Source organism: Oncorhynchus masou, chromosome 5 (assembly GCF_036934945.1).
Source record: "Oncorhynchus masou masou isolate Uvic2021 chromosome 5, UVic_Omas_1.1, whole genome shotgun sequence".
NCBI lineage: Eukaryota > Metazoa > Chordata > Actinopteri > Salmoniformes > Salmonidae > Oncorhynchus > Oncorhynchus masou.
The window spans coordinates 52,110,612-52,138,408 of NC_088216.1; the positions used below are offsets into that span (position 1 = coordinate 52,110,612).

The following is a 27,797-nucleotide window of genomic DNA, read 5'->3' on the forward strand; positions in this document are numbered from 1 at the left end:
ATCATCAAGTTTGCGGACGACACAACAGTGGTAGGCTTGATTACCAACAACGACGAGACAGCCTACAGGGAGGACGTGAGGGTCCTCGGAGTGTGGTGTCAGGAAAATAACCTCACACTCAATGTCAACAAAACTAAGGAGATGATTGTGGACTTCAGGAAACAGCAGAGGGAACACCCCCTATCCACATCGATGGAACAGTAGTGGAGAGGGTAGTAAGTTTTAAGTTCCTCGGCATACACATCACAGACAAACTGAATTGGTCCACCCACACAGACAGCACCGTGAAGAAGGCGCAGCAGCGCCTCTTCAACCTCAGAAGGCTGAAGAAATTTGGCTTGTCACCAAAAGCACTCACAAACTTCTACAGATGCACAATTGAGAGCATCCTGGCGGGCTGTATCACCGCCTGGTATGGCAACTGCTCCGCCCACAACTGTAAGGCTCTCCAGAGGGTAGTGAGGTCTGCACAACGCATCACCCGGGGCAAACTACCAGCCCTCCAGGACACCTACACCACCCGATGTTACCGGAAGGCCATAAAGATCATCAAGGACAACAACCACCCGAGCCACTGCCTGTTCACCACGCTATCATCCAGAAGGCGAGGTCAGTACATGTGCATCAAAGCTGGGACCGAGAGACTGAAAAACAGCTTCTATCTCAAGGCCATCAGACTGTTAAACAGCAACCACTAACATTGAGTGGCTGTTGCCAACACACTGACTCAACTCCAGCCACTTTAAAAATGGGAATTGATGGAAAATTATGTAAAATACAGTGCCTTGCGAAAGTATTCGGCCCCCTTGAACTTTGCAACCTTTTGCCACATTTCAGGCTTCAAACATAAAGATATAAAACTGTATTTTTTTGTGAAGAATCAACAACAAGTGTGAAACAATCATGAAGTGGAACGACATTTAATGGATATTTCAAACTTTTTTAACAAATCAAAAACTGAAGAATTGGGCGTGCAAAATTATTCAGCCCCTTTACTTTCAGTGCAGCAAACTCTCTCCAGAAGTTCAGTGAGGATCTCTGAATGATCCAACGTTGACCTAAATGACTAATGATGATAAATACAATCCACCTGTGTGTAATCAAATCTCCGTATAAATGCACCTGCAATGTGATAGACTCAGAGGTCCGTTAAAAGCGCAGAGAGCATCATGAAGAACAAGGAACCCACCAGGCAGGTCCGAGATACTGTTGTGAAGAAGTTTAAAGCCGGATTTGGATACAAAAAGATTTCCCAAGCTTTAAACATCCCAAGGAGCACTGTGCAAGCGATAATATTGAAATGGAAGGAGTATCAGACCACTGCAAATCTACCAAGACCTGGCCGTCCCTCTAAACTTTCAGCTCATACAAGGAGAAGACTGATCAGAGATGCAGCCAAGAGGCCCATGATCACTCTGGATGAACTGCAGAGATCTACAGCTGAGGTGGGAGACTGTCCATAGGACAACAATCAGTCGTATATTGCACAAATCTGGCCTTTATGGAAGAGTGGCAAGAAGAAAGCCATTTCTTAATGATATCCATAAAAAGTGTTGTTTAAAGTTTGCCACAAGCCACCTGGGAGACACACCAAACATGTGGAAGAAGGTACTCTGGTCAGATGAAACCAAAATTGAACTTTTTGGCAACAATGCAAAACGTTATGTTTGGTGTAAAAGCAACACAGCACATCACCCTGAACACACCATCCCCACTGTCAAACATGGTGGTGGCAGCATCATGGTTTGGGCCTGCTTTTCTTCAGCAGGGACAGGGAAGATGGTTAAAATTGATGGGAAGGTGGATGGAGCCAAATACAGGACCATTCTGGAAGAAAACCTGATGGAGTCTGCAAAAGATCTGAGACTGGGACGGAGATTTGTCTTCCAACAAGACAATGATCCAAAACATAAAGCAAAATCTACAATGGAATGGTTCAAAAATAAACATATCCAGGTGTTAGAATGGCCAAGTCAAAGTCCAGACCTGAATCCAATCGAGAATTTGTGGAAAGAACTGAAAACTGCTGTTCACAAATGCTCTCCATCCAACCTCACTGAGCTCGAGCTGTTTTGCAAGGAGGAATGGGAAAAAAATTCAGTCTCTCGATGTGCAAAACTGATAGAGACATACCCCAAGCGACTTACAGCTGTAATCGCAGCAAAAGGTGGCGCTACAAAGTATTAACTTAAGGGGGCTGAATAATTTTGCACGCCCAATTTTTCCGTTTTTGATTTGTTAAAAAGTTTGAAATATCCAATAAATGTCGTTCCACTTCATGATTGTGTCCCACTTGTTGTTGATTCTTCACAAAAAATACAGGCACTGCATATCACTAGCCACTTTAAACAATGCTACCTAATATATTGTTTACATACCCTACATTATTCATCTCATATGTATACGTATATACTGTACTCTATATCATCTACTGCATCTTTATGTAATACATGTATCACTAGCCACTTTAACTATGCCACTTTGTTTACATACTCATCTCATATGTATATACTGTACTCGATACCATCTACTGAATCTTGCCTATGCTGCTCTGTACCATCACTCATTCATATATCTTTATGTACATATTCTTTATCCCCTTACACTTGTGTATAAGACAGTAGTTTTGGAATTGTTAGTTAGATTACTTGTTGGTTATTTCTGCATTGTCGGAACTAGAAGCACAAGCATTTCGCTACACTCGCATTAACATCTGCTAACCATGTGTATGTGACAAATAAAAATTTGATTTGATTTGATACTCTGGATTATCGAACCCCTGCCTGCCTTGACCTGTCGTTTGCCTGCCCGTTACAATAAACATTGTTACTTCACACAGTCTGCACTTGGGTCTTACCTTGGTACCTGATATATACCTTAGAGTTTAATTTTTGAGATGGTAACTGTTTAAACAACCTCTTCCGTGGTGTCTCAAATCCTAATGAGTTAATTGTTACATGATTAATTTAATTGGGTAACAATTAAACATAGATAGTGGATTAAATAAATAAGTCATCAGATTAATGAACATAAAGTCACGACACTACAGCAGGTTCTACCATTTCACAATAGCCTGTAATCACTAGTTATTACATTTATTATTATTATTCAACAAAATACATTTTTGGGTGGATTCTTGTTATCTTCTCATTTGTGGTGAAAGCAAAAGAATGGTCTCTTGTCCTCCATTGCTTACAAGTTTGCTAAACACTGCAAGCTAGCTAACCTTTTAGCTTCCCATATCGCCATGTGAAATTTATAATGATTTATAATGAAACATACAGTATGCCCTGGCAAATATTCTTATACAATGAGTGTACAAAATACCTACTCTTTCCATGACATAGACTGACCAGGGGAATCCAGGTGAAACTATGATCCCTTATTGATGTCACTTGTTAAATCCACTTCAATCAGTGTAGATGAAGGGGAGGAGACAAGGATTTTTAGGCCTTGAAACAATTGAGACATGGATTGTGTATGTGTGCCATTCAGGTGATGAATGTGCAAGACCAAATATTTAAGTGCCTTTGAACGGGGTATGGTAGCAGGTGCACCAGTTTGTGTCAAGAAATGCAACACAGGGGCCTCTCGAGTGGCACAGTTGTCTAAGATACTGCATCGCAGTGCTAGAGGTGTCACTACAGACCCTGGTTCAATCTCAGGCTGTGTCACAACCGGACATGATCGGGAGTCACATAGGGCGACACACAATTGGCCGAGTGTCGTCCTGGTTAGGGGAGGGCTTGGCCAGGGGGGGGCCCTACCTGGCTCATCACGCTCGAGCGACTCCTTGTGGCGTGATTTCAGTTGTTAGTTGAATGGTATTTCCTCTGACATATTGGTGCATCTGGCTTCTAGGTTAAGCAAGCGGTTGTTAAGAAGTGCAGTTTGGCAGGTCATGTTTCATGGGACTAATGACTCGACCTTTGCCTCCCGAGCCTGTTGGGGAGTTGCAGAGATGAGACAAGATCAAAAAAAGGGGTAACATTTTTTTTTGTATTCACACTCAACAGTTTCCTGTGTGTATCAAGAATAGATATTCTTAAATCTGCTTAAAACAATATGAGCATCAAACTGACTTTTTGTGGATAAAAGGCTGTGTGTGCGTGATGGTAGTGCAGATAAAAATAACTTTTGCTGTTAAATTCCCTTGTACCGAATGAAAAATACACGTTAAATGGGTTTCCATTACATTTTCAACTATAATGATGGTAACAAAAACTGTTGCGTTATATTGGAATGTCTTTGGTCTTGGAACATGCGCTTTAGCCAACAGCTGGCAGATACAGTGTGGGTAGACTACCGACATGCTGAGATTATTATGGATAAGAGCGATATTATTTGCATTTGTCAAACTTCAGCCAAGCATCAATCATCATGACACCAGAATAGGAGCATCAAACTCATCACCTTGCACATTCACTACCCTCTGAAGTTCATCACAATTTATTTAATCTGTAACCTAATAAACTGCATGGTTTCCAGAGTCGTAGAGGGAGGACAACATAACATATCATCACGTGACTCCAAGTTTACTTCGATATGAAGGTAATTAGCTCAATATTTGCGCATAAAGGTGTTTCCACCACAATTTCTCACATAATTAATTTTACCAACACAAATAGAGAATAGATCCTTGCGACATGGGGCCGTGCATTATCATGCAGAAACATGAGGTGATGACGGCGGATGAATGGTACAACAATGGGCCTCAGGATCTCGTCACGGTATCCCTGTGCATTCAAATAGCCATCGATCAGCAAACTGCTCGCCCACACAAACATTGACACACACACACACACACACACACACACACACACACACACACACACACACACACACACACACACACACACACACACACACACACACACACACACACACACACACACACACAAGCCACTGTGTAGTCAAGTGTGTCGTGCGTCAGCCAAGTAAGGGCGGGACTAGACTCCCTTGATCCAATGAACGAGCACAGTGAGAGCGTGATGCGATGACGTAATGAGGCGAACAGAGAACGCGCAAAATTCGAAAGTGGACCGGAAGTAAAATCAACCACAGGTCCGCAAGACAGCAGGAGGATCCTAATGTATATTGTCCGTTGGCTATTTTAGATAGGCGACATTACGTTTTTATTATATGTACGTACTAGGTTGGAAAGTTCATTCGTATTCTATCTCTGTTGGTTTGCTTACAATGAATGTGTTGAATTATCCAGGGCAAGATAGCTAGTTGGCTAGCTGTTATTGCTGCTCATAGCTAACGTACCAGCTGGTTTTGTGATTCTAAAACTGATCCTGCTGTGTCAATCTCTGTTGGATTAGGAAAGAGTTAAGGCGTCGGTATGTTTAAATTCAAATATCAAGGGAGCGTGAAAGATCTGGCGTCTCTCGATCCAATGACCAGTCGCTGCTCCCGCCTCAACCACCTACTGCAGGTGAATATTACTGTCTGGTGTAGCTACTTGATGTACTGCCTTTATATATGGGCTAGTAAGAGAGAATAATCAAAACAACAATAGAAATACATACTCCTAATCATTTGGTTATAAACTTGCTAGCGACTAATATAGCTAATTAGCTCAACAGTTCAATGCAGATAAAGGTTCAGCAAGGTCTGAGATGGTCGTTGGCAAGCCTCGTTTAATTGATAAGAATGATTAATGTATGCCCCTGTTGCTTTAACACTCCAGGGAAAGATATCCAACCATGGCCTACAGGGTGGGGTGAATGTGACGAGGGAGGAGCTGTTGGACGCTTTGCTCCTTCTCTACCAGGAGTGCTCTTCCCCAGACCTGATGAAGATAGAATATGTGGCCAACTTTGTCAACAAGTGTAAGCATTTGATTTGCATCTATCATTTACTACTGAAGTGTTTTAGTAGTAAAGGATATCATCTTATTATACTCCTATGTTTAAAAAGGATGGGTATTTTACATGTTTTGACTGTTGGAGTACTTGCATGTAAAACAAATATGTGTGCATTTGTCTATAGGCCTATGCCAACAGTGTGCAACAATGCCTAATTTTTCATAACCATTACAGATAACATGGCCCATTTTATATATTCAGTCAAGAAAAAAGCAAGTGCCATTTTAATATTCATTTATTGAAACCGTGATATCAACTGGTTATATCATATTGTGGAGCACAATCTTCAGAACCTCCGAAGTGGTGCTTGCTTGTCGAAGCCTATTGCTGTGTAATAGCATAGCCTTGCTTTGTTAATTTAGCAGGCAATAGACTCTTATTTCCTTTAGCCCTTATCACAGTCAATTTTATAGAAGAAGAAAAATATTGTGTAATATAACAGAATAAAATAGAACCTCATATTTTTCCCAAGTGAAACAATTAGACAGAACAGTTAGACCGTGCGAAGGGATGCGCATCTCACGTCTGGAACAGTTCTTCTCAAAGAGTGATCATTTGAAACAGGGCTCAATTTGGCAAGTTGAAATACTTTTTTTCAGGGTTACAAACCAAGATCTGTTTTTTTTTTTCGATATACAGGCATTCAATTTAGTTTGTCCTGCCTGTTCTTTGGAATTTTCTAAATTGGATTAACAATTCCACATTGAACTCTGCATGGTGGTGAATTATGGCCATGACATCAGTTTGGTGAGTTGGCCTATGCTTAATGATTGTGATGAAAATGTAGTTTTTGTTTTAATCAAACAAATGTTTTTGCGTATTTTCAGTTTCAGACTTGTCTATGTTTAGGGTGGTTATAGGCTAAGCTAACCAATTCTTAATGGAACTAGCAGTTCGCAAAGGAGCCTAAGCGGATAATAGATAGGAAGCAATGAGTCCAAAACTGCAGCTCGTGGTTGGAAGGCATATTTTCCTACTTCATTCAACAAGTCCATTTTGAATTTGTGAACTGTCATCATTTGGCAAGGAATGTAGCTTGTGTATCCCATTAGTTAGATAATGTTTTTATAGGCATTGATTTCTGGAGGCCTAATGGGAGCTTGTATGCTCACTCAGCACGTGTGTGTAAGGAGCGGTCAGAACGCAGTTGAGTGAATGAGACACTGAGAGGAAAGGGAATTTAGGGTGAAGAACTTGCGATGCTTGGCTTGGTTTCTTTTTTGTTGTGCCCCCGCAAATGTACATGTACAAATGGAACACTAGAGTCAAAGCAAGTTTTGTTGTCTTCTAGGTGAAATTACACTTGCCTGTTTGGGCAACCACAAAGCGCATTGCACAAAATAGTTTGACAGTATTTGTTGAAAAAAATTATCTCTGGTTAAAGATTGAGCTTTGACGTCTGTTTGAATACTCAATTACTAATGTTTAACTGTGTATGTGTGCCTGACTCTCAGACTCTGAGGTGGTGTCAGAGTTACATGAGTTGCAGCCTGGGTTGCGGGACTTTGAGAAGCGCGGGGTGGTTGGACGTGGCCGCTTTGCTGAAGTACAGGTTGTCCGAGAGAGATCCACAGGAGATGTGTGTGCTTTGAAGGTCATGGAGAAGGCAGGCCTGCGCTCCAAAGAAAATGTAAGCTACACAATTTTTCATTCTGCTCCAAAAATAGTTATTTGTTGTGGGGGCGGGTCCTCACTTCCATGTAAATCATAGAATATTCACTTAGTCATGCGTCAATGTCGAAGAGAGACTTTGAAAGTCAACTTAAATGGAAGTAAGTATTCACCTTTGACTGAGGAGTCAATCTGTGAAAACTGTACCATGTTTGGAAAATATCCGTTGTTTGTGGTTTCCTGGAATGTAGTTGACAGGCAGGTGCATTCCCTTCCTCTGTAACTCACGTTCTGTTCCTCCCTCAGGTGTTCTATGAGGAGGAGAGGAAGATACTGGCACTGAGCTGCAGCCCCTGGATCCCACGGCTCCTGTATGCCTTCCAGGACCAAGACAATGTCTACCTGGTAACAGTATTGAAATACATAGGTTATGGCCTATGAATTATTTGTTGTGTGATTGACACCACAATGCAATGTCAATATTCAACACAATTTGTCAAAAAAAAGGCCATGGTGGCAAAGTAAATACACTATAGCAAGTAAAACACTGGAATGGTAGATTTGCAATGGAAGAATGTGCAAAGTAGAAATAAAAATAATGGGGCGCAAAGGAGCAAAATAAATAAATAAATTAAATACAGTAGGGAAGAGGTAGTTGTTTGGGCTAAATTATAGGTGTGCTATGTACAGGTGCAGTAATCTGTGAGCTGCTCTGACAGTTGGTGCTAAAAGCTATTGAGGGAGATAAGTGTTTCCAGTTTCAGAGATTTTTGTAGTTCGTTCCAGTCATTGGCAGCAGAGAACTGGAAGGAGAGGCGGCCAAAGAAAGAATTGGTTTTGGGGGTGACTAGAGAGATATACCTGCTGGAGCGTGTGCTACAGGTGGGAGATGCTATGGTGACCAGCGAGCTGAGATAAGGGGGGACTTTACCTAGCAGGGTCTTGTAGATGACATGGAGCCAGTGGTTTTGGCGATGAGTATGAAGCGAGGGCCAGCCAACGAGAGCGTACAGGTCGCAATGGTGGGTAGTATATGGGGTTTTGGTGACAAAACGGATTGCACTGTGATGGACTGCATCCAATTTGTTGAGTAGGGTATTGGAGGCTATTTTGTAAATGACATCGCCAAAGTCGAGGATTGGTAGGATGGTCAGTTTTACAAGGGTATGTTTGGCAGCATGAGTGAAGGATGCTTTGTTGCGAAATAGGAAGCCAATTCTAGATTTAACTTTGGATTGGAGATGTTTGATATGGGTCTGGAAGGAGAGTTTACAGTCTACCCAGACACCTAAGTATTTGTAGTTGTCCACGTATTCTAAGTCAGAGCCGTCCAGAGTAGTGATGTTGGACAGGCGGGTAGGTGCAGGTAGCGATCGGTTGAAGAGCATGCATTTAGTTTTACTTGTATTTAAGAGCAATTGGAGGCCACGGAAGTAGAGTTGTATGGCATTGAAGCTTGCCTGGAGGGTTGTTAACACAGTGTCCAAAGAAGGGCCAGAAGTATACAGAATGGTGTTGTCTGCGTAGAGGTGGATCAGAGACTCACCAGCAGCAAGAGCGACCTCATTGATGGAAAAAGAGAAGAGAGTCGGTCCAAGAATTGAACCCTGTGGCACCCCCATAGAGACCGCCAGAGGTCCGGACAGCAGACCCTCCGATTTGACACACTGAACTCTATCAGAGAAGTAGTTGGTGTACCAGGCGAGGCAATCATTTGAGAAGCCAAGGCTGTCGAGTCTGCCAATGAGGATGTGATGATTGACAGAGTCGAAAGCCTTGGCCAGATCAATGAATACGGCTGCACAGTAATGTTTCTTATCAATGGCGGTTAAGATATTGTTTAGGACCTTGAGCGTGGCTGAGGTGCACCCATGACCAGCTCTGAAACCAGATTGCATAGCAGAGAAGGTATGGTGAGATTCGAAATGGTCGGTAATCTGTTTGTTGACTTGGCTTTCGAAGACCTTAGAAAGGCATGGTAGGATAGATATAGGTCTGTAGCAGTTTGGGTCAAGAGTGTCCCCCCCTTTGAAGAGGGGGATGACCGCAGCTGCTTTCCAATCTTTGGGAATTTCAGACGACACGAAAGAGAGGTTGAACAGGCTAATAATAGGGGTGGCAACAATTTCGGCAGATAATTTTAGAAAGAAAGGATCCAGATTGTCTAGCCCGGCTGATTTGTAGTGGTCCAGATTTTGCAGCTCTTTCAGAACATCAGCTGAATGGATTTGGGAGAAGGAGAAATGGGGAAGGCTTGGGCGAGATGCAGTGGGGGGTGCAGTGCTCTTGACCGGGGTAGGAGTAGCCAGGTGGAAAGCATGGCCAGCCGTAGAAAAATGCTTATTGAAATTCTCAATTATGGTGGATTTATCAGTGGTGACAGTGTTTCCTATCTTCAGTGCAGTGGGCAGCTGGGAGGAGGTGTTCTTATTCTCCATGGACTTTACAGTGTCCCAGAACATTTTTGAGTTAGTGTTACAGGAAGCAAATTTCTGCTTGAAAAAGCTAGCCTTGGCTTTTCTAACTGCCTGTGTATAATGGTTTCTAGCTTCCCTGAACAGCTGCATATCACGGGGGCTGTTCGATGCTAGTGCAGAACGCTATAGGATGTTTTTGTTTTGGTTAAGTGCAGTCAGGTCTGGGGAGAACCAAGGGCTATATCTGTTCCTGATTCTAAATTTCTTGAATGGGGCATGTTTATTTAAGATGGTTAGGAAGGCATTTAAAAAAAATATCCAGGCATCCTCTACTGACGGGATGAGATCAATATCCTTCCAGGATACCCCGGCCAGGTCGATTAGAAAGCCCTGCTCGCTGAAGTGTTTCAGGGAGCGTTTTACAGTGATGAGTGGAGGTCGTTTGACCGCTGACCCATTACGGATGCAGGCAATGAGGCAGTGATCGCTGAGATCTTGGTTGAAGACAGCAGAGGTGTATTTAGAGGGCAAGTTGGTTAGGATGATATCTATGAGGATGCCCGTGTTTAAGGCTTTGGGGAGGTACCTGATGGCCATGGCCACTCGTCTGTCTCGCTCGAAATCATTCCGTCGACCTTGCTTTCATAGAAATGTCTCGTTAAAAACAAGGCAATTTGGCTGGGAACAAATCAGATTCCAGATTGGTTAGGGGTCAGTACAGCGGTGGGCAATCTAGGGCCGAACGTGGCCAGTTTTGTACTTCAATATGGCCTGGGAGCCTATATTTACATCCGTAGTTAAATGAATTGATCATGGCATTGCGCTCTGTCAATCCAAATGGAACCCGGGTTGCTTTTCAATTTTCTTACATAGTCTTATACCTCTCCACTGCTATCAATCAGGTGTCCAATAGATGGCGTCATGTACCATATTTTGTATTGGGCTGATAAACAGTACTATAGATTTTCAAAACATGTTATTGATGCATAGTGTTTGCGGGGTATGGATGCTGCCATGTCTTCCTTTTCATAACAACAACGAGAATATAAACCGATTGCATGCATAAATACCATCTATAGGCCTATAGTAAATAAGAATTTGTTCTTAACTGACTTGCGTAGCTAAATAAATAATCAAATTGGTTTTGTTCAAACCGTTCATTGGTTTAATTTTCGTTCCTTTGAGCCGCTATTACAATTTTGTGGCTTGTAATTCAATTTCGAAATCCCAAATGTGTCCCTTCAGCCAAAAAGTTGGCATTTTAGATTGTTTTTCCCAACTTTACCTAATCAGTACAATTGTGTGTTTCCCTCACTGTACTCCGTTTGCTGCTGGAATACTCTGTCCAATTCTTCCTGTGAATTTAGTGGGATCAGAATATCCAAAACAAATGCCAAGTGAGCAATGCATTGCTGCTCGGAAAGCGAACTGAGTGGCTTAAATTAGAAATGAGTTATTTTCCATGTCTGCTTCAGCTCAGTCAGCCCCCACTCCCAGCTCTGATCTCTGCCCACACTTCCATACTGAGCCCAGAGAAAATACAAAGAATCCATCTCTACCCAAGTGTTAGACTGCTCCAAAGTGTCTCTCAGTACCCTGTTGCTAGGTAACCTCTTTAGAATGCTGCTGTTCATTCAGACTCCCCGACCATTCATGCGCTGCGGTATGCTCCTCGTTGCTGAACTTTTAACACCCCTACTGATAGCTGCTGCCTTTATTGCTTCCTGTTTATATTTAGAATGCATGGAACAACGGCAGCACTGGTAGAATTAATTAGAAACGGTTGCTTTGTTATTTTCTACTCCCTATGTATAGCCATGTTATTTTTACTTATTATTTATAGTTGTTATTCAGTGTATTTATTCCTCACTATTTATATTTTTTATAAAAATGTTATCTTATCTTTAATTCTGTATTGTTGGAAATGGACCCGTAAGTAAGCATTTCACTTTTAGTCTACAGCTGTTGTCTACAAACATATGACAAGTATTTCAATTTGATTTACAGACACATTTTGGAGCTCTTTGTGGTTTAATATGGGACCAATGACCATAGAAACTGTGTTGTCTGCAATGTGGCGTGGTGATACTTGTCTTTTTTCGCAGGGTTTCAAATAAACACAAAATGAATGAAGCTGTTTGGCCAGGCTGTTGCAAGACAGTTTCCTGTTTGTCTGAAAACATGATTGTCACGTTACTATGCACATGGCCGTGTTTGTGTTTAATTTCCGTGTGTGTGTGTTGATAGGCGATGGATTACCTCCCAGGTGGCGACCTGATGGCCCTGATGAACAGATATGAGGAGCAATTTGATGAGGCCATGGCCCAGTTTTACCTGGCCGAACTAGTGGAGGCCATCCACGCTGTGCATCAGATGGGTTTTGTCCACAGGTGACTTCCAAATTTCACACTTTTAATACACTCAAATGGGCTGCACACCTCTGTACCGCTAATGTGAATCCCCAGAATAACAACGTGACTACTAGTGTCAATGTTCATATACGGTTAATACACCACAGGTATAAGAGAGAAATCCTTCTCGCTCTTTGTAAGATCTCTCACCTGCATTTAGGTCAAATTGTTTTGTCTGGTCTCGCTCCTCCTTGTCCTTCTGTTCCCATTCGCTTTCTCCTGCATTCTCTCACATCCTCCTCGCATCTTTCCTGTTGCAGAGATGTCAAACCAGAGAATGTACTCATTGACCGCACTGGGCACATCAAGCTGGCAGACTTTGGTTCAGCTGCCAAGCTCACTGCTAATAAAAAGGTAAAAGCTCACACATCAGAATGAATATACAGAAGAGGATTTCTTATTTTTCCTATTGAATGTGTGAGAAGGTTGTGCTGCAAAAACAAACCAAAAAAACTCATGTAACTACCAAGTTGCTGGCTCCATTGAAACAACATGTGAAACCTGTGCAAGGGATGGATTACTACTCAAACATTGGGTTATAACATAATGCAATAGCAGTTACAACTTCCACATAATAACATTAATTTAGAGATTATTCATGAGGTGAGAGTAACTGAGATGGCTGTTTTGCAGGTGTTTACCCCCAGGGCACCTGTCGGGACGCAGGACTACCTGTCCCCTGAGGTGTTGGGGGCTATGAACGGGGGGTCCCAGTGTAGCTACGGCCTGGAGTGTGACTGGTGGTCACTAGGGATCATCGCCTACGAGATGATCTACATGAAGTCCCCGTTCACCGATGGCACCGCCACCAAGACCGCCCACAATATCATGAACTTCCAGGTTGGGTCCCATTATTATATCTAATACGTACTGTCTGATACTTCTTGCACTGGTCTGGAAGTCTGTAAAAAGGTATGGAATGATAAAGAACTGGTATCCTGGAAAAGTAGGTCATTTTTATTTTGAATCTGTAAAATGGATGGCTATAAAAACGCTTTGAAAAAAAGTGATAGAGCTGGGGGGGGGGTTTTACCTGACATGATGTATGAGGCTGTCCGCTATCTCTTCAGGCAGTCTAAAGGGAAAATAGGCGTAGCAATTTTACACCAACTACAGTAGTCATATCAAAACATTTGGTGATTCTTGACAACCTTAGAATTCAGATAACTCTGTGGCAGCTATGTTTAAGACCGTTGTGACTCTGCATTCTGTCCCTATCGTTTTCCTCACAGCGTTTTTTGAGGTTCCCCCAGGATCCAAAGGCCAGTAAGCACTTTGTAGACCTGGTTCAGAGTCTACTCTGTGGAGCGCAGGAGCGGCTAGGCTTTGAGGAGCTCCGTTGTCACCCCTTCTTCTCCACTGTGGACTGGAACAAGCTGAGACAAGGTGAGCCCTGGCCCCCTCCTAACTGACCAGGGTCGTATTCATTAGCCACTAAATGGAAAGCAAGTGAACTTGTCCAATAAGAAACACTTATTTTCATTTTCCGTTTGCGAAATGTTTTCAAACTTATCCGTTGAGTACCCTGATGAGTACGACCCTGGTTATAAGCTGGTCATGGTCCTCTCACCTCAGCCTTGTTTATGAATGTGTGTCTTACATCTGTTAAGTGTTGCAAGGTAGAGAAGAACCATTTGAAGAAAAAATAGGGTTTGATTTGGTTTAAAGGGATAGTTCACTCAAACTTAAAGCTGGCATGGTTTACCACTTAGCTTGGTTGTTGATTCACTAAGACAGTTTTTGGATATCTTTCTTATTGATCGATGGAATGCACACACTTGAAATACAGCACTCAAGCGCTTTCCATGCTTCACTATACTACTAAAGGAAACAAATATTGTACACAGTACACTACGTACAGCGTAATGTGTACGCGCACACACACACACACACACACACACACACACACACACACACACACAGCTGCTGATCTCTCCTCAACATCCCCCCTCTGGACTTAGCTGGCCTCCTGCCAGACCGTAGCGAATCTCATTATCTCACAACTACTGTTGCCACTACTACTGTGTGTGTGTGTGTCTGTGTGTGTGATCCCCAGGAGAGCAGGGAAAAGGCTGGACATAAAACCTGACACTAGGATGAGGGAATATATTAATGAGATAAAAGCTTGCGTGTTACAGCTCAGAATCACTCAGCATTGACACGTGGTGAGAATGTCATGAGAAGAATGCCAGAGCCTTTGATTGACCAGATATGTGAAATTGCCTCATTGATGCTCACAATATCATATTGTTGTCAGGGTAAATAGATGAACGTCTGGAATTAGAATTACTGTGGACTATTCTATTTCTGGAAGAGGATTTACTGGAATATCTTTCCTTTCATGGAAGAGCTGTGATTTGTGGACCCTGATTGAAAGAAAATTGTTGCTGAATTCAGTAAGAAATGGAGTCCCGTGTCCAAGTACTTGATCATAGAGCTCCTTTGTTTCATTGACATTAAAACACAGCATCAGGATGTTTTGGCGCAGCGGTCTAAGGGACTGCATCTCAGTGCTAGAGGCATCACTACAGACACTCTGGTTCGAAACCCAGTCTGTATCACAACCGGCCCGCAATTGGGAGTCCTATAGGGCTGCGCACAATTGGCCCAGCGTCATTCGGGTTTGGCTGGTGTAGGTCGACATTGTAAATAAGAATTTGTTCATAATGTGTGTGAATATGTGTGCCTAGTTAAATAAAGGTACAATTAAAAAAAAAAAAGTGACCTGGGTGGCTATTCACCCACCTAGCCTAATGGGCTATTTGTCAAATATGCTGATCAAAGGAACCTTTGTGAATCCAAGTACTGCCTCTGCTTTAAAATGCTCTTGAAGACTACCATAAGTTGGTGTGCGTCTTAAATGCGTGTGTGTGTTGTGCAAATGTATGAGGCTGGGCTTGTTAATGGTTGAGTGAGTGCCGATAGAGCGCTAGACTGTAGGGCTGTGCTTTGGCGGCTATGGCTCCAGCTGATTAGACCAAGCTGCTGCAGTGAGAGAGAGGGAGACGCTACAACGTATGTATGGGAGGGGGAGGGAGGGGGGAGAGCAATTTATGAGTGTGTGTGTGAGAGGAGTGTGTGTGAGTGCGCGAATTGCTGCGCTACAGCCACATCGCATGTTTCTTCTCCTCACTTCCCCCGTTTTTTGTATCTGTTGACTCTTTCCCGGCATATCTCTCTCGCTCATTCACTCTCTCTCCCTCGTTTGTTCTTTTCTCCCTCCTCCCGCAGCCCTCCCTCCCTTCGTGCCGACACTCCGCGCTGAAGATGATACCTCCAATTTTGAGGAGCCTCCGGAGAAGCCTCGGCCCCGGCAAGCGGATGCCCAGCGAGACCCCCTGCGGCCGGGCTTCCAGGGCCAGGACCTGCCCTTTCTAGGCTGGTTCTTCAGCAGGGCGTTGACAGCGCTGGCCAAGTCTGAGTAAGTACTGTACCTTGACCTGCGTCTGTCAGCCGAACCCCTCTGCTTGATAGGCGTCATTCACAGGTGGTGGCAGGTCTGATCTGCCTTAAGTAACGCCACGGCAACGCTCTCCAGGTATCATCCAACCATGTCTTTCTATATGCTGCCTGAGTCTACAGGCTGTTTTTTTCCTGCAGTGCTTGGCTGGTGGCTCTATTATGGGCTTGGTGGCTATGTGCTGTGTCAGACAGAATGAGGGGAACTCCTCTCTCTCCTTTCTCGTTGGAGACAAGCCCCTCTTTCATGCGTTCATCCAGTCATAAACACAGACCGGATTCTGACTGTTTTCACCATTTGAAAACAGAGCTCTCTGATTGAGAAAGGTTGGGATAAAGAATGAGACGAGAGGTTTGTCGTCTACCTCTGACTGCTGTGGAGATTAGGCACACCAGAGCTGAATGGTAGGAGAACGTAGCTTGCTGATGTTATTGGACTATCAGAGCTGGTTGGTATTCCGGTGAGTGTGTCGATGGCGTGTGCTGCTGTGAGGTGGAGGAGACCCTCCCCTCTCTCCCCTCCTCAGTTGTGTGCATGTTATGGTGCTCTGCCTTTGTTATTGCCGCGCAGTGTATAATGGCTTTGCCAAATTAACAGCGGTGTGGTTTGGTTGGTAATTGACTCAACTAGTCAGTGGCTTGCTGATTCCCTGATAATGTTGCCCCTGGTTGATTTCTAGCACTGACTGTTCCCTGTGGCAGGTTAATTGCAGAATCTGTGGGTGATGCTGCAGAAAAGGAACAGAAAGAAGAAAAGGAGCACAAAAAATATGAAACAAAAGGCAGATTAGATTAGTCAGAGAAAGGAGGGATGCAGATTGGTGGAGAGAATGTATTTCTATGGAAACGAGGATGTTTTTTTGACCCATCTCTGTATGTCTCTCTTTTTCTCGCGCTCGTTCTCTCTCTCCTCCCTATTTTACATTCATATATTTTATTTTCTCTCCCACGATGCTCCATCTCCCTAAGACACGGTGATCTGTTTTTGGTTTCATTTTTTGCACTGCTTTTAATGGTACCAAACAAGCAGCGCAAACAAGACACAAAAGCTGATTGTGTTAACATATGAGGGCTTGTTGTATATTAAACTGCTCATTAAGCCCAATTAGGGAAAAATGCAGAGCAATCCAGGCAAATGGTCATTTGTTTAGCATAGTGGAAGCAGATGGGAGCTCCTGTAGCTGACAAGTTCTAACATGTAACCACACAGAGCCTGCCCAACCATCCATCCTGGCTATCTATGAAAATGCAGCCAGCGCTGGCTGTTGATCTATGATCTCTGCACAGTGTGATGGAGGCAGTGATGCCCATCCTGTTTGTTTTGCTGTTCGCCAGCCACCGTCTCTCCCAGGGGCATTGTGATGATGAGGGAAGTATGTTGCTCAGTACACATTCAAGGAAAACTGGTGCTGATTTTTGTGGATGCGTGTTATGTCATGTACCTGTGTTTTTGGCATTTCAATGTATCCGTCCGTTTCAATCTGTGCTCATGTAATGGTGGTCCTGAGCGCTGTAGGAAATGTGCTGTTGTGTTTACATTGCAATTTTTCTCATGGTTTGTTTGTCAGACCATATGTCGTTATGTAAACATGATTATGTGATAGCTAGACATTGACTTGTTGCGGATAAAAGGCTGTGCGTGATGACGGCAAAATTCCTATGTACCGACTACAAGTTAAATTGGTTTTCATTGGATTTTCAATTCAGATGGTTTTGTCACGCAGAAAGTGTTCAGACCCCTTTACTTTTCACAAAACAATTACGTTATAGCCTTATTTTAAAATGGATTACATAGTTTTCCTCATCAATCTACACACAATACCCCATAATGACAAAGCAAAAAAAACATTTTTAGAAATTTTTGCAAATGTATTAACTTTTAAAAAGTAAAAAAATAAATAAAATATGACATTTACATAACTATTCAGACTTTTTACTCAGTATTTTGTTGAAGCACTTGGCAGTGATTACATCCTTGAGTGTTCTTGGATATGATGCTACAAGCTTGACACCTATATTTGGGGAGTTTCTCCCATTCTTCTTTGTAGATCCTCTCAAGCTCTGTCAGGTTGGATGGGCAGGGTCGTTGCACAGCTATTTTCAGGTCTCTCCAGAGATGTTCGATCGGGCTCAAGTCTGGGCTCTGGCTGGGCCACTTAAGGACATTCAAAGACTTGTCCCAAAGCCACTCCTACGTTGTCCTGGCTGTATGGAAGGTGAACTTTCGCCCCCAGTCTGTGGTCCTGAGCGCTCTGTAGCAGGTTTTCATCAAGGGTCTCTCTGTACTTTGCTTTGTTCATCTTTCCTCCGCTCCGGACTAGTCTCCCCGTTCCTTCCGCTGAAGAACATCCCCACAGCACAATACTGTCACCATCATGCTTCACCGTAGGGATGGTGCCAGGTTTCCTCCAGACGTGACGCTTGGCATTCAAGCAAAAGAGTTCAATCTTGGTTTCATCAGAACAGAGAATCATGTTTCTTATGGTCTGAGAGTCCTCCAAGCGGTCTGTCATGTGCCTTTTACTGAGGAATGGCTTTAGTCTGGCCGGTCTGCAATAAATGTCTGATTGGTGGAGTGCTGCAGAGATGGTTGTCCTTCTGGAAGGTTCACCCATCTCGACAGAGGACCTCTGGAGCCCTGTCAGAGTGACCATCGGGTTCTTGGTCAGCTCCCTGACCAAGGCCCCCCCCCCCCCCCCATTTCTCAGTTTTGCCGGGCGGCCAGCTCTAGGAACAGTTCTGGTGGCTCCAAACTTCTTCCATTTATGAATGATGGAGGCCACTGTGTTCTTTGGGACCTTTTTTCTTTGGTACCCATATCTGTGCCTGTACCCACTTCTATCTCGGGACAATACGGACAATTCCTTCTACTTGGTCTTGGCACGTGTGCTCTAGCCTATAGCCTACATGATGATATTTTATGAACAAAAAGGTTTGACAAACTGCAGCCAAGGATCTGTCATCAGAATAAGACCCTCCTATTTTTATTGGAAAGGAGAATCAAGTTCATCACTTCACCACTCTGTGAAAAGTGTAGCCTCGTAAACTGCATGGACCACACAACATACAGTGCTTTCAGAAAGTATTCACACAACTTCACATTTTGTTCTTACAAAGTGGGATTAACATTTTTATTCTGTACAGGCTTCCTTCGTTTCACTTAGGTTTAGGTTAGTATTGTGGAGTAACTACATTGTTGTTGATCCATCCTCAGTTTTCTTGTATCACAGCCATTAACTGTTTTAAAGTCACCATTGGCCTCATGGTAAAAATCCATGAGCGATGTCCTTCCTCTCCGGCAACTAAGTTAAGGACGCCTGTATTTGTAGTGACTGGGTGATTTGATACACCATCTAAAGTGTATTTAATAACTTCACCAATAGGTGCCCTTCTTTGAGGTATTGGAAAACCTCCTTTGTCTTTGTGGTGTAATCTCTGTTTGAAATACACTGCTCAACTGAGGGACCTTACAGATAATTGTGTGTGGGGAGGGGTACAGAGATGAGGTATTCATTCAAAAATCATGTTAAACACTGTTATTGCACAGAGTTCATGCAAATTGTTAATTAAAAAAACTCCTGAATTTATTTAGGCTTGCCATAACAAAGGGCTTGAATACTTTTTGACTGAAGACATTTTTGCTTTTCCTCATTATTTTTTAAATTACAATAAAAAAAAAAACTAATCTACTTTGACATTATGGGGTATTGTGTGTAGGCCAGTGACACAAAGTCTCAAGTGATGTTTAATTCAGGCTGGAACACAGCAAATTGTGGAAAAGGTCACACAGTACCAGTCAAAGTTTTTAGAACACCTCTCATTTATGGATTTTTCTTTATTTTTCTTATTTTTTACATTGTATAATAATAGTTAAAACGTCAACACTATGAAATGAGGTAACCAAAAAAGTGTTAAACAAATCAAAATATATTTTATATTTGAGTTTCTTCAAATAGTCACCTTTTGCCTTGATGACAGCTTAGCACACTCTTGGCATTCTCTCAACCAGCTTCATGAGGTAGTCACCAGGAATGCATTTCAATTAACAGATGTGCCTTCTTAGAAGTTAATTTGTGGAATTTCTTTCCTTCTTCATCCGTTTGAGCCAATCAGTTGTGTTGTGATAAGGTAGGAGGGTATACAGAAGATGGCCCTATTTGGTAAAAGACCAAGTCCAGATTATGGCAAGAACAGCTCAAATAAGCAAAGATAAACGACAGTCCATCATTACTTTAAGACATGAAGGTCAGTCAATACGGAAAATTTCAAGAACTTTGAAAGTTTCTTCAAGTGCAGTTGCAAAAACCATCACGTACTATGATTAAATTGGCTCTCATGAGGACCGCCACAGGAATGGAAGACCCAGAGTTACCTCTGCTGCAGAAGATAAGTTCGTTAGAGTTACCAGCCTCAGAAATTGCAGCCCAAATAAATGCTTCACAGAGTTCAAGTAACATACACATCTTAACCTCATCTGTTCAGAGGAGACTGTGTGAATCAGGCCTTCATGTTTGAATTGCTGCAAAGACACCACTACTAAAGGACACCATTAAGAAGAGGAGACATGCTTGGGCCAAGATACACGAGCATTGGACATTAGACCGGTGGAAATTTGTCCTTTGGTCTCGACTCCAAATGTGAGTTTTTTTGGTTCCAACCACCGTGTCATTTGTGAGGCGCGGTGTGGGTGAACGATGATCTCCTTATGTGTTTTTCCCACCATAAAGCATGGAGGAAGGGTTATGGTGTGGGGGTGCTTTTCTGTTAACACTGTCTATGATTTATTTAGAATTCAAGGCACACTTAACCAGCATGGCTACCACAGCATTCTGCAGCGATACGCCATCCCATCTGATTTCGGCTTAGTGGGACTATCATTTGTTTTTCAACAGGACAATGACCCAACACAACTCCAGGCTGTGTACGGGCTATTTTTTACCAAGGGGAGTGATGGTGTGCTGCCTCGGATGACCTGGCCTCCACAATCCCCCGACCTCCTCCAAATTGAGATGGTTTGGGATGAGTCGGACCGCAGAGTGAAGACTGTTGAAAAAGCATTCCAGTTGAAGCTGGCTGAGAGAATGCCAAGAGTGTGCAATGCGGTCATCAAGGCAAAGGGTGGCAATTTGAAGAAACTCAAATATAAAATATTTTGGTTACTTCATGATTCCATGGGGCGGCAGGGGAGCCTAGTGGTTAGAGCATTGGACTAGTAACCTGGTAGGTTGCAAGTTCAAACCCCCAAGCTGACAAGGTACAATTCTGTCGTTCTGCCCCTGAACAGGCAGTTAACCCACTGTTCCTAGGCCGTCATTGAAAATAAGAATTTGTTCTTAACTGACTTGCCTAGTTAAATAAAGGTAAAATTAAAAATTCAAATATGTGTTAATAGTTTTGAGGTCTTCACTATTTCTACAATATAGTAACAATAAAAACCCTTGAATGAGTCGGTGTTCTAAAACTTTTGACCGGTAGTGTAGTTCTTAACTTGTCTACATTTGGCAAGTTTACTAACAAATTTGTGCTTTCCATCAGGCCCGTCTTGGCATTTTGTTACCTGGCATGTACTTTACTTGCATAAAACGGTTGGATGGAAACCTGTTTACTCACAGCTTTTATATAGTATTCAGGGAAATACATTCTGTAACAGGAAATACAAATGGTTCAAACATAATCCTTTTTGATGAAAGCTATAAAAACACATGTTCCATCAGAGCTGGTCAGAAAAGTGACATGTGAACAATGGATCAATATCCCTGTGCATTTCATGAGATTTATACATAGCACTTCATTTCTCTGATATAGCCTACTGTATCTGTAGAGGTGAAGGTAAGACACTGGGAGCAAGATTAGCCTTCAATTTTAAAATATAGCTTAAAGAGGTAGGCCTAAACATCATGTGTTTTTTAGTCATTTTCCAACAAAAACATAGGCTTCATTGTTTTGGGGGTTATGATAATAACGTCACTTGTTTTTCTAAAGGGGATTGTTCCATCCTACAAATTCAAGCGGTTGATTTATTGTAACTTCCCTTTAATATCTTAATTAATATCTTGATTACTACGTTAATCATCCCTCATCTTATTACCACAAACTAAGCCTCTAAGCATGAGGATTGACTTCAAAGTCATTGTCTGCCAAATCCAATTTAACTTTTCAGTTTGACTCAATGTAGTCAAGATGGACAGTCATTGTACCAAATTATATTGAGAAGAGAAATGGGCCTCGTTGCTTTGAATTAAATGGCATTAAAAATGTGTTATTATTGAGCTTGAATTGCAGTCATGTAATAGCCTAGTCAATGGCCTATAGTCTGTATTGAAGAAACTATTGAATGCCAGTTAGAATCTGACATATTTGTCAAACTCATGGAGCACAACCCTTTGCATTCAATTCAAAATGAGATGTGAATGTTTTGTCAGAATGGTGCAATGAATGTGTTCTCCCATATGCCTTGTCCCAGGTCAGTGGCTTCAGGCCTCAACTCTCCTGCCAAAACCAACTCCATGGAGAAAAAGCTTCATATTAAAAGCAAAGAACTTCAAGAAACTCAAGACAAATGTCACAAGGTACTACTGTGTTGCTTAATTTTTATTTTTTTCCTGGGCCACATGTAAATGATTCTGAATGGTGGTCTATATCTAAAGTCTCCAGGCACTATTTAACCTGAATGTAAACCAATCTTGACACTCCAAAAGTATTCACCTTCTCCGCTGAATTGTTTTTAAACACTGATTTTTAAATGATGATCTTATTGAAATATCTCATTGGAATCTGAGAGAATTAGGAGGTTGTCGTGGAGTTATAATGTCCATACTTCAGCGTAGCATATGCATGGCATACTCTCTAGATGGATATTGATTTGAGTGCTATAATAACCAACATAGTAAAGAATCTGCTTTTTAACCCAATTCATTACTGTTGATTAATTATGTATTAATTAACAGATGGGGCAGGAGATCTCTCGTGGCATTTACCGTGACATGGGGCAAACGTTGAACTCCTTTTGAGTGACTATCTCGTCTCATTTGACAAAATGTGTACAACTCTGAGAAATAAACATTTCTATATACAGTTGGGAGAACAAGTATTTGATACACTGATGATTTTGCAGCTTTTCCTACTTAAAGCATGTAGAGGTCTGGAATTTTTATCATAGGTACACTTCAACTGTAACACGGAATCTAAAACAAAAATCGAGAAAATCACATTGTATGATTTTTAAGTAATTCATTTGCATTTTATTGCATGACATAAGTATTTGATAAAGCAGAACCTAATATTTGGTACAGAAACCTTTGTTTGGCTAGGCCACTCGAGGACCTTGAGATGCTTTTTACGGAGCCACTCCTTAGTTGCCCTGGCTGTGGGTTTCGGGTCGTTGTCATGCTGGAAGACCCAGATACGACCCATCTTCAATGCTCTTACTGAGGGAAGGAGGTTGTTGGCCAAGATCTCGCAATACATGGCCCCATCCATCCTCCCCTCAACACGGTGCAGTCGTCCTGTCCCCTTTGCAGAAAAGCATCCTCAAAGAATGATGTTTCCACCTTCATGCTTTACGGTTGGGATGGTGTTCTTGGGTTTGTACTCATCCTTCTTCATCCTCAAAACACGGCGAGTGGAGTTTAGACCAAAAAGCTCTATTTTAGTCTCATCAGACCACATGACCTTCTCCCATTCCTCCTCTGGATCATCCAGATGGTCATTGGCAAACTTCAGACGGGCCTGGACATGCGCTGGCTTGAGCAGGGGGACCTTGCATGCGCTGCAGGATTTTAATCCATGACGGCGTAGTGTGTTACTAATGGTTTTCTTTGAGACTGTGGTCCCAGCTCTCTTCAGGTCATTGACCAGGTCCTGCTGTATAGTTCTGGGCTGATCCCTCACCTTCCTCATGATCATTGATGCCCCACGAGGTGAGATCTTGCATGGAGCCCCAGACCGAGGGTGATTGACTGTCATCTTGAACTTCCTCCATTTTCTAATAATTGTGCCAACAGTTGTTGCCTTCTCACCAAGCTGCTTGCCTATTGTCCTGTAGCCCATCCCAGCCTTGTGTAGGTCTACAATTTTATCCCTGATCTCCTTACACAGCTCTCTGGTCTTGGCCATTGTGGAGAGGTTGGAGTCTGTTTGATTGAGTGTGTGGACAGGTGTCTTCTATACATGTAACGAGTTCAAACAGGTGCAGTTAATACAGGTAATGAGTGGAGAACAGGAGGGCTTCTTAAAGAAAAACGAACAGGTCTGTGAGAGCCGGAATTCTTACTGGTTGGTAGGTGATCAAATACTTATGTCATGCAATAAAATGCAAATGAATTACTTAAAAATCATACAATGTGATTTTCTGGATTTTTGTTTTAGATTCCGTCTCTCACAGTTGAAGTGTACCTATGATAAAAAATTACAGACCTCTACATGCTTTGTAAGTAGGAAAACCTGCAAAATCGGCAGTGTATCAAATACTTGTTCTACACACTGTACAACTCTGAAAAATAAACGTTTGAGTCACGTTATAATAGCTAGCGTCGGTGTCCCTTGTGGCTTCCTTCCTAGATGGAGCAGGAGATCTCTAGGTTTCAGCGCAAGATGACTGACCTGGAGTCAGTTCTGCACCAAAAGGATGTGGAGCTCAAAGCCTCTGAGAACCAGAGGACCATCCTGGAGCAGGACCTGGCCACCTACATCACTGAGTGCAGTGTGAGTACCTAATGCTATGTGTCCATCCAAACTCCTTACGGTTACAGCCAGTTTGCTAGAAAAGTAATGTGATAACTCTGTGTTCAAATATCTTGTTGCATATCAACACAGTTGAGTGCATATTGGACAGTGTCTCTTACATTATTTTTCTTCATTACAACCTTTTGTTAATGTGTCACATATAGTTTAGTATATGCATGACTGATGATAATGCGGTGTTGTCATGCATTTCTCCATTTGATTAGAGTAGACCTACCGCATTATAGGGTGATATATTTGAATGCGTTGTGATTTATTTACTGTGTGTGCATGTGTTATTTGTGCGTGTGTTTCCACAGAGCTTAAAGCGCAGCCTGGAGGCAGCCCGTGTGGAGGTGTCTCAGGAGGATGACAAGGCTCTGCAGCTGCTGCATGACATCAGAGAGCAAAGCAGCAAGCTGCAGGAGATCAAGGAGCAGGTAGAATCACACTTCAACTTTGTCTTCACTTCATCAACCCCTTCCTTACCAGTGAACCGCATGCTTACTGAGTTTTCACCCAGAGGGCCATACGTATCAAGCATGCGAGAGCAGGGCTCTACAGTGCAACCATTTTACTTGCAAATGCGCTGAAATACTTTGCTGTGCGGAATGGAATTGTATTTTAGAAGCTATGTCTAATATCGCAAATATTTTTAATTGTGCTCCTACATCTTTCAACGTAGCTGCACACGTGTTTCTTGTAAAAACAAGTCAGCATAGAGCCCTGCAGAGTATGAGTTGGATCAGGTCATGTGAAAGGCCAAAACTGATCTTTAATACATACAGCACCAAACCTACTAACTAACCCTCTGCCTTTCTGAGCTGTATGCGTCACACAACTAAAGTTGTGTCCCAAACTCAAGACATGTCCTCTCGAGGTTCTAGTAAGGGAAACACCATTTTGTAGACTTTCCCAAAATCTAGAACACAGACAATTTACTCCTATGTCTATGATCAGGACTCTTGCATTTCAGGGAAGTTAGGAACCAATATACCCAGGCAGTTAGGAAAGCAAAGGCTAGCTTTTTCAAACAGAAATTTGCTTCCTGTAGCACAAACTCCAACACGTTCTGGGACACTGTAAAGTCCATGGAGAATAAGAGCACCTCCTCCCAGCTGCCTACTGCACTGAGGCTAGGAAACACTGTCACCACCGATAAATCCACGATAATTGAGAATTTCAATAAGCATTTTTCTACGGCTGGCCATGCTTTCCGCCTGGCTACCCCTACCCCGGTCAACAGCCCTGCACCCCCCCATAGCAACTTGCCCAAGCCTCCCCCATTTCTCCTTCACCCAAATTCAGGTGGCTGATGTTCTGAAAGACCTGCAAAATCTGGACCCCTGCAAATCAGCTGGGCTAGACAATCTAGACCATCTCTTTCTAAAATTATCTGCCGCAATTGTTGCAACCCCTATTACTAGCCTGTTCAACCTCTCTTTCGTATCGTCTGAGATCCCCAAAGATTGGAAAGCTGCCGCAGTCATCCCCCTCTTCAAATGGGGAGACACTCTAGACCCAAACTGTTACAGACCTATGTATGCCCTACCCTGCCTTTCCAAGGTCTTCGAAAGCCAAGTTAACAAACAGATCACTGACCATTTCAAATCCCACCGTACCTTCTCTACTATACAATCTGGTTCCCGAGCTGGTCATGGGTGCACCTCAGCCCCACTCAAGGTCCTAAACAATATCATAACCGCCATCGATAAAAGACAATACTGTGCAGCCGTATTCATGGACCTGGCCAAGGCTTTCGACTCTTGCCAATCACCACATTCTTATCGGCAGACTCAATAGCCTTGGCTTCTCAAATGACTGCCTCGCCTAGTTCACCACCTACTTCTCAGACAGAGTTCAGTGTGTCAACTTGGAGGGGCTGTTGTCCAGACCTCTGGCCGTCTCTATGGGGGTGCCACAGGATTCAATTCTCGGGCTGACTCTTTTCTCTGTATACATCATTGATGTTGCTCATGCTGCTGGTGATTCTCTGATCCACCTCTACGCAGTTGCCACCATTCTGTATACTTCTGGCCCTTCTTTGGACACTGTGTTAACAAACCTCCAGACGAGCTTCAATGCAGTACAACACTCCTTCAGTGGTCTCTAACTGCTCTTAAATGCAAGTAAAACTAAATGCATGCTCTTCAACCGATCGCTGCCCGCACCTGCCCGCCTGTCCAGCATCACTACACTGGACGGTTCTGACTTAGAATATGTGGACACCTACAAACTCACACTAAGCATCTCCAATCCAAAATGAAATCTAGAATCGGCTTCCTGTTTCGCAAACAAAGCATTCTTCACTCATGCTGCCAAACATACCCTCGTAAAACTGTCTATCCTACCAATCCTTGACTTCGGCGATGTCATTTACAAAATAGCCTCCCAACACTCTACTCAGCAAATTGGATGCAGTCTATCACAGTGCCATCAGTTTTGTCACCAAAGCCCCATCTACAACCCACCACTGCGACCTGTATGCTCTCGTTGGCTGGCCCTCACTTCACATTCCTCACCAAACCCACTGGCTCCTGGTCATCTATAAGTCTGTGCTTGGTAAAGCCCCGCCTTATCTCAGCTCACTGGTCACCATAGCAGCACCCCCCCGAAGCACGTGCTCCAGCAGGTATATTTCACTGGTCACCCCCAAAGCCAATTCTTACTTTGGCCGCCTTTCCCTCCAGTTCTGCCAATGACTGGAACAAATTGCAAAAATCACTGAAGCTGGAGACTCATATCTCCTTTGCACCCCAGTATCTGTACTTGCACATTCATCTTCTGCACATCTATCACTCCAGTGTTTAATTGCTATATTGTAATTATTTTGTCACTACAGCCTATTTATTGCGGTAGTGACCTAACCTTACCTCATTTGCACACACTGTATATAGATCTTTTCTATTTTGTTATTGACTGTACGTTTGTTTATTCCATGTGTAACTCTGTGTTGTTGTTTGTGTTGCACTGCTTTGCTTTATCTTGGCCAGGTCGCAGTTGTAAATGAGAACTTGTTCTCAACTTGCCTACCTGGTATAATAAAGGTTAAAAAAATAATGTAACATCCTGCAAGCACTGAATGGTCATTGAGCACCTTAGTTCATTTTGTAGCCTGGGCCTAGCCAGTCCAGTGTTAATTTTCCACTCTCTCATATCTACATTGTAAGGTCATCATACAGAATCCCTTTTCATATTTATAATGCATAATGCATTTTTTTTTATTTTTTTTTATTTTTTACGTTTCATTTAACTAGGCAAATCATTTAAGAGCAAATTCTTACTTTTCAATGACGGCCTAACCC

The 27,797-nt window shown here is 42.8% G+C and overlaps 1 protein-coding gene across 4 annotated transcripts in view; it reads left to right on the forward strand.

Annotated features, from left to right (window-relative positions):
- Positions 1–5,048: 5,048 nt before the first annotated feature.
- cita (citron rho-interacting serine/threonine kinase a) overlaps positions 5,049–27,797 on the forward strand; it is a 55,362-nt gene continuing 32,613 nt past the window's right edge. For 3 of the 4 annotated variants that reach the window (XR_010455666.1, XM_064965929.1, XM_064965931.1), the window contains exons 1-12: positions 5,049–5,440; positions 5,696–5,837; positions 7,328–7,503; positions 7,791–7,889; positions 12,149–12,291; positions 12,573–12,666; positions 12,946–13,152; positions 13,545–13,698; positions 15,544–15,733; positions 22,235–22,340; positions 24,331–24,474; positions 24,813–24,932. Coding sequence is in view for 3 of the 4 variants with exons in the window: in XM_064965929.1 (XP_064822001.1) it covers positions 5,348–5,440; positions 5,696–5,837; positions 7,328–7,503; positions 7,791–7,889; positions 12,149–12,291; positions 12,573–12,666; positions 12,946–13,152; positions 13,545–13,698; positions 15,544–15,733; positions 22,235–22,340; positions 24,331–24,474; positions 24,813–24,932 (1,668 nt within the window). In the remaining variant the exon portion in view is untranslated. The remainder of the gene's footprint in view (positions 5,441–5,695; positions 5,838–7,327; positions 7,504–7,790; positions 7,890–12,148; positions 12,292–12,572; positions 12,667–12,945; positions 13,153–13,544; positions 13,699–15,543; positions 15,734–22,234; positions 22,341–24,330; positions 24,475–24,812; positions 24,933–27,797) is intronic. The other variant, XM_064965930.1, reaches the window with a different exon arrangement.